The sequence below is a fragment of the Hemibagrus wyckioides genome, linkage group LG24 (genome assembly GCF_019097595.1).
Source record: "Hemibagrus wyckioides isolate EC202008001 linkage group LG24, SWU_Hwy_1.0, whole genome shotgun sequence".
Classification (NCBI taxonomy): Eukaryota; Metazoa; Chordata; class Actinopteri; order Siluriformes; family Bagridae; genus Hemibagrus; species Hemibagrus wyckioides.
The window spans coordinates 12,504,956-12,521,550 of record NC_080733.1 but is presented as its reverse complement, the minus strand read 5'-3'; the positions used below and the strand labels follow the sequence as shown (position 1 = coordinate 12,521,550).

At 39.2% G+C, this 16,595-nt stretch overlaps 2 protein-coding genes across 3 annotated transcripts in view; both read right to left on the bottom strand.

Annotated features, from left to right (window-relative positions):
* pleca (plectin a) overlaps window positions 1-11,044 on the bottom strand; it is a 110,370-nt gene extending 99,326 nt beyond the window's left edge. For both annotated transcript variants that reach the window (XM_058378329.1, XM_058378330.1), the window contains exons 1-3: window positions 10,788-11,044; window positions 8,748-8,785; window positions 4,202-4,927 (exon numbers count right to left, since the gene is read on the bottom strand). In XM_058378329.1, coding sequence (XP_058234312.1) covers window positions 4,202-4,927; window positions 8,748-8,785; window positions 10,788-10,944 — 921 coding nt within the window. In that variant the 5' untranslated portion in view covers window positions 10,945-11,044. The remainder of the gene's footprint in view (window positions 1-4,201; window positions 4,928-8,747; window positions 8,786-10,787) is intronic.
* A 2,993-nt stretch (window positions 11,045-14,037) lies between these two features.
* The window catches only part of eif3eb (eukaryotic translation initiation factor 3, subunit E, b), a 14,286-nt gene continuing 11,728 nt past the window's right edge, over window positions 14,038-16,595 (bottom strand). The window contains exons 10-13 of the mRNA XM_058377237.1: window positions 15,963-16,072; window positions 15,355-15,457; window positions 14,456-14,590; window positions 14,038-14,310 (exon numbers count right to left, since the gene is read on the bottom strand). Of these exons, the coding sequence (XP_058233220.1) occupies window positions 14,272-14,310; window positions 14,456-14,590; window positions 15,355-15,457; window positions 15,963-16,072 (387 nt within the window). The 3' untranslated portion in view covers window positions 14,038-14,271. The remainder of the gene's footprint in view (window positions 14,311-14,455; window positions 14,591-15,354; window positions 15,458-15,962; window positions 16,073-16,595) is intronic.

Here is a 16,595-nt window from a genome sequence, read left to right as displayed (position 1 = left end):
CAGCAGTAAATGCATGGCTAAAAGGAGTGTTAAGAAAAATGTTATGCATTCAGTACAAATGCCTGCTATCAGTTCACAGTATTTTTCACTTCTCACTATAATTGTTCCTATGGTGAAGTTTTCTGTATGTGACATTTATGTAGCTTTTTTGTTGAAGATGTTTTCATATGCAGTGTCATATATAAAGAGGTAATTGTAAGTTTTCCGATACATGACATGCCTATGTGTTTTGCTGTTTCACAGAAACATGACAATCTGCAACTTTTCTGTTTTATCTGCTGGCAAAAGTATGAGTGTTTATAGTTGGTATGATGCAAGACAGATTAGGGACTATAAATGAATAAAATGCATGACATTTTATTACAAAAAATGTTAGCGTTGGCATATTGCAGTGATAAAAGAAGAATATGAGAAATCAAACCACTTCAGAATATACATGACTATATACTAAAGGTGCAGTTTGTCATTTAAAAAAAATCTAAACAGTATAATAATATACTATATCATGATGCTGTTGAATTCTTAAAGCTGATTGCTCAGAAATTTGTTCATTCATTTACTATAACAGTAGTGTACATGGTCAGTACTTTCAGTTGAATTGCAGGTGCTCATATCGGTTAAAGTACTCAAAAAACATACTTTCACATTCAAGTCCATCCCAAATCATAAATACTATGTCAAAAGAATACACCAGCTTTTGTTCTTATAGTGGTGTACAATTTAGAACAAATCTTAACAGATTAAGGACAAGACTAATGTGTCATCAGCACAGAATGTGTGGCCGATGATTGACATGATCTATAACTACAGGGTGTCTGAAAAGTCAGAACCCATTAAGAGTCCATCTATTATTAAATTATAGGGGATAGGGGAGCCTATCCCTGGGAAAACTAGAAAAGCACAATGAGAACATGCACACAGGGCGGAGGCAGGAAACAAACCCCCAATCATGGCGGCGCAAGACAAATGCACAAAGCCACTGTGCCCACTCACTTACAACATATGATCTACATGTTGGTCATATTCAGATTCACATATTTGTTCGATGTATTCTCATTGACACTGGTACACTGCTGTGACATAAGAATAAGAAGAAGAATCAACCACTTCAGAATATACTGCAGAAAATATGTGGCTTCAAGGTGGTAACAGCCATGTCGCATTGAGTATTTTACTTAGCAAAATCACATCCGTCAAGTTTTATGTAGATATATTTTTTGATGAAGTGATTAATGGGTGGCACAAAAAGGCCCTGAGAATTCTGGGAAGAACAATATTCCTGTCCAGTGAAAACTTATAGGAGGTAGGCCAAGCTTTTGTGCCATTCCACAAAATAATTAAATCTTAATGGACTATGAATCGTTCTTGTTATTTGTTATTGCAGAAGGTCACAATATGCAAATAAGCTCCAAAAGCTGAGCGTCCTAATCAATCAGGGTTTGTTTCAGACGAATGTTGGGACGTTTATTAAGGGGGTCACGTGATCATCTTGTTCCAATGAAGGCGATTAACTTTACTGCTGTGCAATTAGATGCAGAAATAACAAGGTCACAGACAAACCCATACACATCCTATGGGAACAGTAAATAAAATCGTGATTGATAGACACTGAATATAAATTGTACAGCATAAAATGAGCCATCATTATTAACACTAAGTCATCATGCACAACACTGCGCAAAAGATGTGGCCATCATAAACGAGCACATGAGATGATGCAGCAAAACACAGGCGCGTTCCCGCGGGAGAATAAACCCGCATTCAAAAGAGAAAAACGAGCGTTATATCTCCATTCTGGATGTCATCTTCAGTAATGCACTACTAATTTAGCTTCATTCATAATCTGTCACAACCACACGCTAAGGCATCACACACAGCATCACGCTGTCAAACTTAATAATGATCCGGTCAGAAATAGGTGAGGCTGCATCCTAAACCGCATTACTACCGCACTAAATAGTATCCGGCTTCTGGCACTATTTTGACATGCATAAGACTTTGTCATCTATTTACTATAGGACCTGGTCTATATGTAGCATGCAAATCGTTTACTGCTGGACCATTATCCATCACTGCGCGCCGCCTAATCAAATGTCTGTGAGAAAAGATTTACCGGAAGTCGCTTGATTGGTGAGAATCCGCTGCGTCTGATTTTGTAGGAATCAGCAGAGTAAATGCAGCAGGGAGAGGATTACATGCTCCTGATGATGTAGACGCGCTCAATAGTGATATCACCTCCTACAGCAGGACGCATCATTTACACCAGGCTCTGTCTCTATTCACCGGGATAGAAATGCTAGACAGTGGAGCACACTACTTTAGCTATTATACACAGCACAATGAGGCAGTCACTTGAACGTCACTGAAGCAATAGCTTCTCTGTCTCATGAACTGCACACTTGATGACCCTTCCTCTCTATAACCCTGCGCATTGCGTAAAAAAAAAAAAAATCTAATTCACTGTCCAGCCAAACCGCAGCTGCATGTTTTCTTGCACAAACTTACAGGTCATTTACCAGACAAGGACATGACATGATGACCTCTATAATAAGGACATGACTTGCATTATACTAAAGGTGCAGTTTGTCATTTAAAACTAAATCTAAACATATAATAATGTACTTTATCATGGTGCTGTTGAATTCTTAAAGCTGATTGGTCAGAAAGTGTTGACTATAACAGCACTGTATACTGGCAGTTCAATATTGTTTATAGTATTCACTATGACTTGTTTGGCAGATGATGGACATGGTCTGAAACTACAGGGTGTCCGAAAAGTCAGGACCCAATAAGTCAATTTATTATTAAATTATAGGGGATAGGGAAGCCTGTCCCAGAGAAAAATCCCAAAGCGAGAGAACATGTACACAGGGCGGAGGCAGGAATCAAACCCCCAATCATGGCGGCGCAAGGCAAATGCACTAAGCCACCGTGCCCACCCACTTAGGATCTGCATGTTGGATTCTGATGAACATATTCAAGTTGACATATTTGCTCAATGTAATCTTATTGGTCCCTGACCATTTGGACACCCTGCAATAAAAAACTGTTTTTAAAAATTCCAGCATGGCACTGAAAATAAGCTCAAACCACACCGAGTACAGACCTGCTCAGCTCAGCATCTTAATAGGCAAATCGAATTTAAACACACATAGTAGGAGTAAAAGTTGTCTAGTATACAGTAGACTAAATTTTAAAAAAGGGTATTTCAAAATATATCTTTTGAGCAAATAAGAAACAGCATATATGGCAGACTGAAGCACAGAAGACTTGTCAGTGGCCTGGATTAGAATAACCAGAATAATCAAATAATAAACAAATAACCTCCTGACATTTTCACATCACACAATAGAACAAATGTTTAGTATTTAAAGGGCCCATCTGCATATTTTAAAATATAATAGAATTGTGCAACTAATTAACTTCCAAAATATTGTTGAACCCACCTTTTTGTTTCGGTTAGACCTGTACTTGCCAGATATCTAGAAATTCCTTCCAGACATTTCGCAGTGAAAGTAGGTTCTTTTCTCACCATTATACCTAACAGATAAACACTAAAAGCCACAAATGTCCAATGTTGATTTAGTCAGAATGACATAGAAGAAAAAAACATTCTGAACACTCTATTTTTAGTCAGTGTCTATTTCTAGGAAAAACTTGAGTCATCGGTTAACAAACCATTCACTGAAGACAAATGACTTGCTACAAGCAGGCATGGGCTTAACAGGAGGAGGGGAATGAGCTTATTGTGCATACCATCCAGCCTTAGTGCCAGTCTCAGTGCCAAATTCACCAATCCCCAGAAAATTCCAGGAAATTCACCAATTTTCCACTCTTACCCCAGCCCCTCTGCTGAAGTTCTGTTTGCCCTTTTATAAAAAAGAGCTGTGCAGCTCTACTTCTGCAGGACAGGCCTAATTTCTGGGCTGGAAAACTATAGGCAGAAGCATGAAATGAAGCTTTGTTGCATGGAATGAGAGTTTTCTAACATATCTATGAGTTCATATGATTAACTGCTTATTGAAGGTTTAAAAATGCCAGACTGCACCTTTAAAGATGTGACCAGCAGTATGACAGGTTCAGTCAGTTATATTCTGCTAGCAGTATAGTGTAAATGAATGTATTGTAATATAAAAAGGATGAAGTTAAAGTAAATGTGATGTACTTTTAGTTTGCTAAATAGAGGTGAGAGGAGGCTTACCGTCTCTGAAGATTCAAAGGTTGTGGCCTCAGGTGCAATGGTGACCTTCAGACGGCGTTTGTTCCTCTTCCTTACTGTGGTAGGGTTTTCTTGCTCACCCTGTTTTTCTGCCTTCTCTTCATTTATCACATTCTGCTTCTCCTCCTTCACCGCTTTCTGCTTCTCCTCCTTCACCGCTTTCTGCTTCTCCTCCTTCACCGCTTTCTGCTTCTCCTCCTTCACTGCCTTCTGCTTCTCCTCCTTCACTGCCTTCTGCTTCTCCTCCTTCACCACCTTCTGCTTCTCCTCCTTCACTGTTTTCTGCTTCTCCTCCTTCACTGCTTTCTGCTTCTCCTCCTTCACTGCTTTCTGCTTCTCCTCCTTCACTGCTTTCAGCTTCTCCTCCTTCACTGCCTTCAGCTTTTCCTCCTTGACAACCTTCTGCTTCTCCTCCTTCACTGCCTTCAGCTTTTCCTCCTTGACAACCTTCTGCTTCTCCTCCTTCACTGCTTTCAGCTTCTCCTCCTTCACAACCTTCTGTTTCTCCTCCTTCACTGCTTTCTGCTTCTCCTCCTTCACTGTGTCTTGCTTTTCTTCCTTTTCCTCCTTCTGCTTCTTCTCCTTCTTCTCTCCTTTCAACACCATCTGTTTCTCCTGAGCTGGAGGAGTTGCCAACGTGATCATTCCAACAATCCCATCATGAACCAAAGCTGAAGTGACACTTTTCTCCTTCTGCTTTTTCTTCCGCTGAAAGAAGAACGAAAGCAAGGTATTCATTCCGCTTGCAAGGAAACACAAGTGTTTTTCTGCAAAATCTCTCTGCTAAACTGTTCGAGTTGAATGTGAGTGACTGTAACGGCACAAGAGCAACACTGAGTTCACCACAAAGAGGTTCGAGCAATGAATTATGTGGGTGCTTTTCTGCTGCCTACTTCCAAGATTACACAAAGAGCTTGTTGTTAGACAGCCAGTGACTGTGATTGGGAATGTCAGGTAAACAAATAAAGTTTGGCTCTTTTCATTGCTACATCGGATTGGAAAACTGCACACAAGATGACATTTATTTATTTATATATGAAAATCATCTAATCCTTGCTTTTTTGTTTTGTTTTGTTAAAAAAAAAATACAAAAACAAAACAAAACACTTTATCTCAGTCAAGGTTGCTTTGGCTTTGGGGCCTATCCTGGGAATACTGGGTATGTGATGGGAATATACCCTGGATGGGATGCCAGTCTATTTCAGAGCATGTATGCACATACTCACACCTAAGAGCAATTTAAATCCACCTGCTGACATATTTTGGGTCAGCAGAAGGAAAATAAATAGCCAGAAGGAATCCCTCCTGAACATAGGGAGAAAACTGGATCTGAACTCAAGATCAAACTGGGAAACCTGGAGCTATGCACCACTCATTAATATATATTCTACATACAATGGGATTCAAAACTTTAAACTATATATTAATTTCACTGTATATTTTAGAAACTTTAATTCCCATGCTGAAATTGCAAAGCAGTGTAGCACTATTGAGTCCTGGCGCATGCACAAATCATCATGTTTAATATTCTTTCATCCTACAGCTTATCTTATACTCATTTCTGGTCAGTTAACATGAATGTAGTCATACATCACAACTTATCACAGCAGTGATCATCTTATAATAAAGGACAGAGGTGGCTTAAACAGTTACAGCTCTGAATTGTTGATTGTAAGGTCATTATTTATGCGCCACTCTTGGGCCCTTGAGCAAGGCCCTTAGCTTTTTCTCTACTACAGGGGAACTGTATCTTGGCAGACCCTGTGCTACTTTATACGTAACAAGCTGGGACATGCGACACAAATCATGATACTGTGCTATAATGAATGCTTCTACTCCTAGTGGCTTAATCATTCTTGCGTTGTTTTTAATACAGCTACCAGATAATAAGTCTTTAGTGTTCATAAATACAGTTCTACTCGTAAATTTGCATTCGCCTGGAAGAATCCTTAAGACAAAAAAATACATTAAAAACACATTTGTTTTATTCAGCAGTAGTGCTCAGATGAAGCTATTTATCATTAAAGAATTTTTTTCTATATATTAAACATAACTGAAATTATACACGAAAAACCCTCTTCAAAGGTTTACATACCATTAATTATTAAAATCGCATGTTGCCCCCTTGACAGTTTGCGGTCTTTAATGATAGCTGTGATAAAGCACTTTTATTTTTTCAGGTGGTAAAGTTACCAGTCTTCTTGGCAAAAAAGTCTCCAGATGCAGTAAATTATTTAGCTGCTTTGTACATAGTGCAAGATCTTTTCAAAATGGCTCAATGATGTTGAGGTCTGGGGAAAATGAGGATGAACCTCTCTACAACCTTTATTTTCTTCCTCTGCAGCCACTGAAGAGTCTTTGGTTTATGGATAAAGTCCATATGCACCACATATGCAGCTTCCATGCAACATTTCTACTAATGTAATGCATTCATCTTGATTTCCTGTGCCACTGTAGCATACACAGTCCCAAAACAAGCAGAGATCCATCTCTATGCTTCATATCCTTCTTTTCATAGGTTCTGAAGATTTCTCTCTAAACACAACACTTATGGTTGCTACGATAAAGCACAATTTTTGTCTTATCACTCCAGTTTTATGCTAATTTTATGGTGACGGCATAAAAATAGCTTTTTTTCCTGGCATTTCTTTCCTGCAGCCTATTTTTCTTAAGGTACACTATATTGCCAAAAGTTTTGGGACACTCCTCCAAATGATTGAATTCAGGTGTTGTTTTTCAGGGGGTTGGGCTTGGCCCCTTAGTTCCAGTGAAATGAACTCTTAATGCTTCAGCATACTAAGACATTTTGGACAATTTTATGCTCCCAAATTTGTGGGAACAGTTTGTGAATGCCTCTTCCTGTTCCAACATGACTGCACACCAGTGCACAAAGCAAGGTCCATAAAGACATGGATGAGTGAGTTTGGTGTGGAGGAACTTGACTGGCCTGAACTCAACCCAACAGAAGACCTTTGGGATGAATTAGAGTGGAAACTGTGAGCCATGCCTTCTTGTCCAACATCAGTGCCTGACCTTACAAATGCACTTCCAAATGGTCAAAAATTCCCATAAACACACTCCTAAACCTTGTGGAAAGCCTTCTAAGAAGAGCTGTTATAGCTGCAAAGGGTGGGCCAACTCCATATCACATTCATGTGCATGTAAAGGCAGATGACCCAGTTTTGCCCTGGCCCACAGTCTCTGTTCTAATTCATCCCAAAGGTGTTCTGTTGGATTGTGTTCAGGCCAGTCAAGTTCCTCCACACCAAACTTGCTCATCCATGTCTTTATGGACTTTGCTTTGTGCACTGGTGTGCAGTCATGTTGGAACAGGAAGGGGGCATTCACAAACTGTTCCCCCAGATTTGGGAGCATAAAATTGTCCAAAATGTCTTGGTATGCTGAAGCATTAAGAGTTCATTTCACTGGAACTAAGGAACCAAGCCTAACCCCTGAAAAACAACACCTGAATTCAATGATTTTGAGGAGTGTCCCAAAACTTTTGCCAATATAGTGTATCTCCTTAAAGTACAGACAGAAACAGCCACCACATGTTGTTTCAGATCTGTATTTAAGTCAAAGTTGCTTGACATTTTCTGTTTTCCATCTCATAAATCTTCCCAGGTGATTATGTCAGAAATCGTTCTTGGTCTATCTGATCCTGGCTTGGACCACTTCTTTATTGTAATCTGTTTCTTTATCAAACATATCTGCTGGAGTAATGCTTTTAAATTGCATTCTGGGAGCTTTTTATAACCCTTTCCTAATTCATATCATTGAATTACATTTTCCTAAAGATTTTACTTTTTCCTATATTTTAGTATCAAGTTAATGGAGTGCAGGCTTAGACTAAATGCACAAGATTTCCCTAATAACTTAGAAAACACATTGACTGTTCCTTCACCTACACTGGCTGCTATAAAACAAATCACAGCCGAGGATTTCTGACCTTTACAGTGATTTAAATATCCCTGAGCGAGTATTAACAGACCCAAAATACAAAGGTATGATGATGGTTCAGTTATTATCATGATTAAAATAATACATGGAAATGTCTGTGCTTCATGTGAGCATTATTACTAAACAAAGGAAATGTGTTTCATATAAAACTAATATATCTAAACAAAAAAACATGTTACAGATTTGGTCAGGGGTATGGAAACTTATGAGAGTTTATGAAAAGTATATAGATGAAGTTATAATTATATAATTATAATATAAATATATTGTATATTGTTTATAAAGCACTTTTTTTTACTTCACTTAAACAACTGCAATAATTATCCTACAATTATTACACGATGATTACAGAATACACAAAAAGTTACAAAAGTTCACTGGCTCATTACTGGCCTCTAGAGGCTCCTATAAAGAATATCGTTAATTGAAATAGTTTACATAAAACTAGGTGAGATATATGCTTAAAAATATCTGCAGTCATTAAACAAGTTAAAAAGAATATGCCAAAAAGATTCCAGTTACAAAAAACACATGCATTTCTGAGTGTAATGATGTTTCCTGACTTTACCTGACTTTGATGCTTCGTCTTTGAGTTCTTCTTCACGGCTGGAATCAAAAAGGGAAATTTAAATAACCATAAAAGTAGACACAAATGCTCAGAACACAAGAGTGATCATGAAATATACCACTTATAATTTGCATGGATGTAAAGAGAAAAGAGGAAAGCAACAGTAGTGAAGCTAACATATACAGCCAGAGGACAAACATAGAAGGGTGCTGAGATCAGGCTTGTTTTAGTGCAGTTTGAGGGAAGGCCTCAGGCTCCTTCCTGACATACAACAACAGCCTGGATCTGTCTGAGATAATTCATCATCCATAATCAGCAAGGGAAGGTGTGTCACCTGTAGTGGCCCTTCTGGTTAGAGGCACACTTAAGTACGTGGTCATGTTATGAAGGATAAGTCCATTATTCTCTGCTGATAAGGAGGCTCTCAGGCAGACAAAGTGCTACGTCCTACTAAAACAGCTGCATAAAGGTCAAAGGATCTTGAAACTGGACACTGATTGAACATCTGCCTATTATGCATGTTCCATTCTATTGTACCTATTTTGATGTAATTGAATATAATGTTTACTTCATATTATAATTGTCTATACTTGCAACTTGACGCCATTGAAAATAAAAGCATAGAAGATACCCGATGCATTAATGAATTAAATGAAATGATTAAATGACTGTAATTACTTCACCATGCTCTTAAAAAGCAAACAGATTTTCCGGAGTTCCGTTTACTGTTTAATAATAATCAGATTCTTCAGGATTACCAAAATATTTGCTTTGAAGATCAGAGATGGAAATGCCTGCTATAAATCACATCAAGCTGCATTGTACATTGCGTTTGTGACAAGCAGGCCACCATTTTAGATTCCGACTTTATGTTCCATTCATGTCTAAAAGTAGTAATGTCTTTGTTTTTGTTTTGTTTTCTCTCTATGCATTCTTGAGTATAATTTGGACTTAAGAAACCGGTGAAGACAGCTCCACCCTGAAACACGTGGGTAAATATGTTTAGCTTGAAATATTTGTGACGCTTAGTGATTCTGATGCTAATTTGTTGGTTGCTGCTGCACTTTCATTATTGCTGTAAAAGTTTGCTGTTGTCTGCTGCTCTGACATGGCAGAGGGACACAGTTAAAGTGGGGTTTAATAGGATTTTGAAGATCTTAAGAACATATTTTCCCATTCATCAATTTGCAGCAAGGTTTACTGTCATATTAATAAAGAATCCAAAGCAGACTCTGTTCTGATAGTTAGGAATCTACAAGATGACAGACATGATGGCACTGATAGTGGCATTAGCAAAATTAAAGCTTTTGAAAGCTGATCTGTTTGAGCAGGATGTTCAGATGAGCTTGACAGATTAAAGGCCTGAAGCTCTGCTGTATCACTCTTTTGAGAGAGATGAAGCCATGGCTAAATTGTACTGGAAACCACTTACAACAGGTTTCTAAATTGAAACAAAGCTACATGTCACTGAAAGAAGTTTAAACCAGAAAATATAAGTCTAACTAAATCTTTTTTACGCCTTTAAAGATCAACTATTGATTGTAGGTATTGATATGCAAGTCATTCAGGGTGGACTTTTCCTTTAAGATGCAAAAAGCTGACAAAAGCTGATTTTCTTTTAGAACCCTGTGATGAAGTGGTGGGCACAGCAGTGTGTGATTTGAAGGTTTGAAAACGCCCCCTGAAATGTCAACACCAAAAAACTGATGTGAGTGGAGCTGCACATAAACAGCCAACACAGACCTGACCACATTCTGCAGCCCAGGCCAATAAAAAAGCCGCTCTTTACGGAAAATGGAAAACATTACCCTGGAAACCGGCACAACTTAATGGATGAATGGAACAGGAAACTCTTCCCACTCTGAGTTATTTTCGCAGTAGCTTATATTATGTCTTTTTTTTTAGGACCACTGTTTTATGAGTCATTTCTGTCCGGGGCGCCGACGAGACTAAAGCTCCATTGTGCGCTTTATCAGCTGACTAAATTGTATAGAAGTAAGGGAAGAGGATTTCAGATGCAAGAATGAAAGCAGTTCTTACCTGAGAGGTATCTCTCCAGAGGAGACACCGAGCTGCGATTCTCCCAGCAGCAGAAGAACAGACTCCAAACCAGCAGAGTAGCCAGAACCAGAGCCAGAACCCAGACCAGCCGGGCCGGAGCAGGGTACGCTAGGACCCAGTCATGTAACGCATTCATTTTCGAGTGCTAATATCTGTCTTGTCCCTTGTAGGAAGCTGCTGGTTAAGTGGCACAGCGGCACAGCCAGATGCGCAACAGCTGTGCGAGATCGAGCCCACAGCCCACGTCAGCTCTGCTGGGAGAGTGAGCGCGCGCAGGCACGTGCGTTACGTTCCCCGGCACAGGAGCGCGCGGGCTAGAGACGAATATTCATCTCTCTCTCTCTCTCTCTCTCTCTCACGCACACACTCACACACACACTGACACACGGTCCCAGAAACCTGCCTGGTAATTGTAAGGGGCATTGCTTAGAAATGCACTCGAGGCGCTTTAACATGGGCCATAACTCAACAATTCAGGATTTCAGAAATACTCTTGCAGTTAGTACACGTTTAGAAATAGGCGTAACTGGAATGTTTACAACAATAAAGTTTTTAATTGTGACAGATCCAGCAGACAAAACGAGGATTATGCGAATATCTGGCTTTTATAACACGATAAGGCGTGTAAATCATTACTATTGTGAACTGAAACCGCAGCAGTTCAGTAATACATGAATTATCTTTATATTGTGGTATTGTTTATGAGATTAGGACAGGAAAATTACATTCAGATGAATGAAGATTGAATATGTCATTATGTTCTTCCGCGTGCTATTCCAGGACGCACACTAAGAGCAGACATAAAAGACATGAATGCATAAACATGAATAAAATAATTTGCAAAAAAAACAAAACAAAATAATGTTTCCAACCCACTACCTCTCAATTACAATCCAACCCAAATGCATGTTCTGTGTTTAACAGGAATCCGTATTAGACTGTGGTGCTCTGAGTATTTACAGTCAATATAAGTAAGAACAAAAGAAAACTCGAATAAAATATGTAATTATAGTTTTAATGGAAAATAAGATGGACACTGCTGACACCTAGTGGACATACTATATTCAAACATTTTCCTAACCACGCCCCCCAAAGCAATAGTTCCAAGTTCTAAAGTATACTAAATTCGTCGTCAGTATCTGCGTCCTGCAGATCAGGGTTGTGGTGGATCCAGAGTTTATCTCGGGAATACTGGGCATGAGGTTGAGATATATCTTGGTTGGGTCCATAACAGAGCACCATGCATGCACACACACATACATTTACAGCTGACACCCTTATCCAGAGCAAGTTACATTTATTTCATTTATGCAAATGAGCAGTTAATGGTTGAGGGCCTTGCTCAGGGGCCCATCTTGGTGGTCTGGGATTCAAGGTCGCAAGCTTTTAATCAGTAGTCCAATGCCTTGGCAGTCATTCAATAACTTTGAGTACAAGTTTAGTATGTTTCCATAATGAGGGGAAAAGATGCAAATTTAATTTTGGACTGAACTCTTACTTAGCATCTATGTCTCACTTGCAGTTCTTATACACATCAATCAGGCATCACATTATGAGCAGTGAGAGGTGAAGTGAATAACACTGATGATCTCCTCATCATGGCACCTGTTAGTGGGTGGGATATATTAGGCAGCAAGTGAACATTTTGTCCTCAAAGTTGATGTGTTAGAAGCAGGAAAAATGGGCAAGTGTAAGGATTTGATCGAGTTTGACAAGGGCTAAATTGTGATGGCTAGACGACTGGATCAGAGCATCTCCAAAACTGCAGCTCTTGTGGGGTGCAGTGGTCAGTATCTATCAAAAGTGGTCCAAGGTAGGAACAGTGGTGAACAGGGTCATGGGCGGCCAAGGCTAATCGATGCATGTCAGGAGCGAAGGCTGGCCCGTGTGATCCAATCCAACAGACAAGCTACTGTTGCTCAAACTGCTGAAGAAGTTAATGCTGGTTTGATAGAAAGGTGTCAGAATACACAGTGCATCACAGTTTGTTGTATATAGAAATGCACAGAAATGGTATTTCCTGATGGCTGTGGCCTCTTTCAGCAGGACAATGCGCTGTGCCACACAGGAATGGTTTGATGAGCACAACAATTTTGAGGTGTTTAGTTGGTCTCCAAATTCCCCAGATCTCAATCCAGTTGAGCATCTGTGGGATGTGCTGAACAAACAAGTCCGATCCATGGAGGCCCCACCTCGCAACTTACAGGACATAAAGGACTGCTAACATCTTGGTGCAAGATACCACAGCACACCTTCAGGAATCTAGTGGAGTCCATGACCCAATGGGTCAGGGCTGTTTTGGCAGCCAAAAGGGGAGCAACATAATATTAGGCAGGTGGTCATAATGTTATGGCTGATTGGTGTATATTCACATTCATGCACAGGTCTATCATCAAGGAGTATAAATTTTGACCAGCAAAATGAACAAGTAGCAATGATGCTTAACATTTTCATGGTCTCAGGATCTATGTGTGGAGTTTCATGCATTTTCTCTGTGGGTTGCACTGGACTTGATTTCCTCCCACCTCACAAAACAAGTAGGAGGAAAGGATACAATTAAATTGCTCTTAGGTGCTTTTAATTTGTGTACATGATGCCATAGTCATGTATTCTTGCTTCACAGATAGCCTTTGCTGTTTATAATAAACCCAAACAGGTTATGGAAGATTAATGTACAAAGTAAACTATAAATCCATCGATTTACTGTAACATTTATCCTACACAAGGTCGAGGAGAGCCTGGATCTGAGCCTATCCCAGGGGACCCATGGCACAAAGAGAGGCACACCCCAGGCAGCCCAATCACACACCCATTCACACACTACAGACAATTTAGAGATGCCAATCAGCCTACAATGCATCTTTGACTGGGCAGGATACCGGAGAATGCAGAGCAAGCTGCTGAAGAGCAGGAAGAATATGCAGGAATCAAACCCCAAGCATCAGAGGTGCAAGGCAAGAGGCATTTGTTTTGATTTGTGGAAAACCAATAATTACATATCGCTGTCATGTTTAACTCGGCTGAAATTTAATGAAATTTATTTACACATTTTTCTGCTTGTAAACTAAAATTGTCACCCCACCAAGGAAATGATTCAGAATCAAGAAATAATTAATAAATAAATAAATAAATAAATAAATAAATAAACAAACCATTTGTTTAATTAAGGAGTAACACCAAGATGGATGCTATGTCCACTACAGTGTGGAATATAAAACAACACTTAGGACAAAGTTGAGGTTTGTTTATTTCACATCAATACTGACTGGCAGTGAACTGACTGAACAGGGTTGTAGTTGTTACAATACAATACAATACAATACAAGTCTGTGAAAGTAGTTAAACTGGGTTAAAATATGAAATCTGAGGTTCATTACTGAGAGATATTTATATAAAAAAATTAAGTTAAAATACTAGGTGTATCACTGGATGAGTGTAATGGTGATGGCGGAGTCCTGCTGGTCTAATAGAAGCTGGTGTCCTGAGCAGCCCAGTTTGGTGTCTGTGAAGAAATGTAATTATTGGTAAGTTTTGGTTTAACAATTATTTAATAAAAAAGTGTACATTTGTACTCTACAACTTGCATTACAGTCATTAAATATGGAGAATGACGAGAAGACATTGCAACATTCAGTTATATTCTGCACCTCGTTTCTGTTGCTGTGGCTGATCTTCTTCTCGATGTTCATGGCGAGCATCTGGCTGCGGAAAGACAGGCTCTTAGTCTTCTCGATGACCTGCTGGTACGGGGACACGGCGTTGTTGCCCATCACCACATGACCCTGTAGAGCCCAACAGCACAGTTTAAACTCAGTACTAGATGCGTTTTGTTAATATAGATAGGAGGAAGTGAACGTGGAGTAAAGCTGGTTTTGAAATGATTACCAAGTTTACCCTTAGAGATGAGGCTCAAATTTTATTTATGCAAATCAAATTCAAGGAGGGAAATAAAAAAAAAAAAAAAAAAAAAAAAATCATATTATGAGGAGACATCTAGGAAATAAATATAAAAATGCTGAGAATATTGAACAGCAGTAAATAAAAGCAGAGGGAATAAAACAGTAACTGTGCCTAGTCATGGACCAGCCTTTCAAAAATTTTATAACACACATTAAGACTGATTATAAATTCATAGTTCTATTTAAACAGAATGATTTCCCTCAAAAATACTCAGTGGAGGAAAATAAATAAATAATTTAATTAAGGGGGGGTAAACATCCAGACATAATTCTTATTAGAAAACACTGATTATGTGAAAAAGAAAAAAATTATTTCATTTTTATACCAAGAAGTACCTGAACCATTTTTGTCACATTCAGTTCTCTTGCATTAGATCTGAAGATTTTAGTGATGTTTACTTTCTCTACCCATCACTAACAATTTCTAAATCACACATGAGACTTCCCAGAAGAGGCATAAGGGGGGGAAAAAAGCTGCTGATAAAATCTAACGGCTCATCGGTTGCTTTATTGGTCTCACTGGACTGCACGGCACTGGTAGTCTGGACTAATGGAAAATGAAGCAGCAGGCCTCTGGGCTTTCTCACCAGTTTGGAGTCGATTTTTGCATCCAGCCTGGCGTTGCGAATTAGGTTTACTATCCATCGCTCGGCCTCCTCGGGGGTCATGTTCAGCTTATCTGCCAACATGCTGCAGATGGGGTGGAAGAGCAACAGAGCATGAGTGGAGAGAAAAATAAAAAAGAGGAAAGGAAAACAGAGGAAATGTAAAAACAGCAATAAGCACAAAGCATTTCCAGTGAAATCAATACTGTTTCATTCCCATGCTGATCAATAGATTCATTAAACCATGTCTCTGATGATTAATTACTATTAAGTCATCTACATTAAGTTAGCATAACTAAATGTAAAAATAAATGTTACAGTGATAACTGGTACATACTGATTGGTTCACTCAGGCCACAAACATTAAAAAATGGCATCTTCACTCATACAGAAAAGACTGCTGAATCCTTCTTTTTATTTCGCCTCAGTCTGTATCACTCCTAAAATACACCCTGCTGCAATTTGTATCCGCTCTCCAAAGGGGTTGGCTGAAATCCCAATGATCTTGGCAGCAGAGTGCACATTCACACCAAGCTAACCTCGATTTACAGCGCTAAGAGGATTACCGGGCTACACTTTATAGCCAGTACCTGATGCTGATGCACTGATGGATCCGACAAAACGTCTCGAAGATGAACAGGCGAGCGTTCTCAATAAAATCCTCCAGACAAGCTACCAGGAAGAAGTCATTCACTAGTACCTGAAAAACAAATCCAAAATGATTATACATTACTTCATCTTCACTATAAGCACTGGAAGTGGACACAAGGCATCACAAGACTTAAATGCCACTTTAAATATAAATTAAGACCAGGTTTGGTGACGTATTAATAGTGTTAAAGTGTTCCTTAAGTAAAGTGATACTACACTATATTGCCAAATGTTTTGGGACACCCCTCTAAATCATTGAATTCAGGTCTTGTTTTTCAGGCATTGGGCTCGGCCCCTTAGTTCCAGTGAAAGGAACTCTTAATGATTCATCATGCCAAGATATTTTGGACAATTTCATGCTCCTAACTTTGTGGGAACAGTTTGGGGATGACCCCTTCCTGTTCCAACATGACTGCGCACCAGTGCACAAAGCAAAGTCCATAAAGACATGGTTGAGCGAGGGTGGTGCAGAGGAACTTGTCCGGCCTGTACAGAGTCATGACCTCAATAGAACCCCAATAGAACACCTTTGAGATGAATTAGAGCAGAGACTGCAAGCCAGGTCTTCTCAT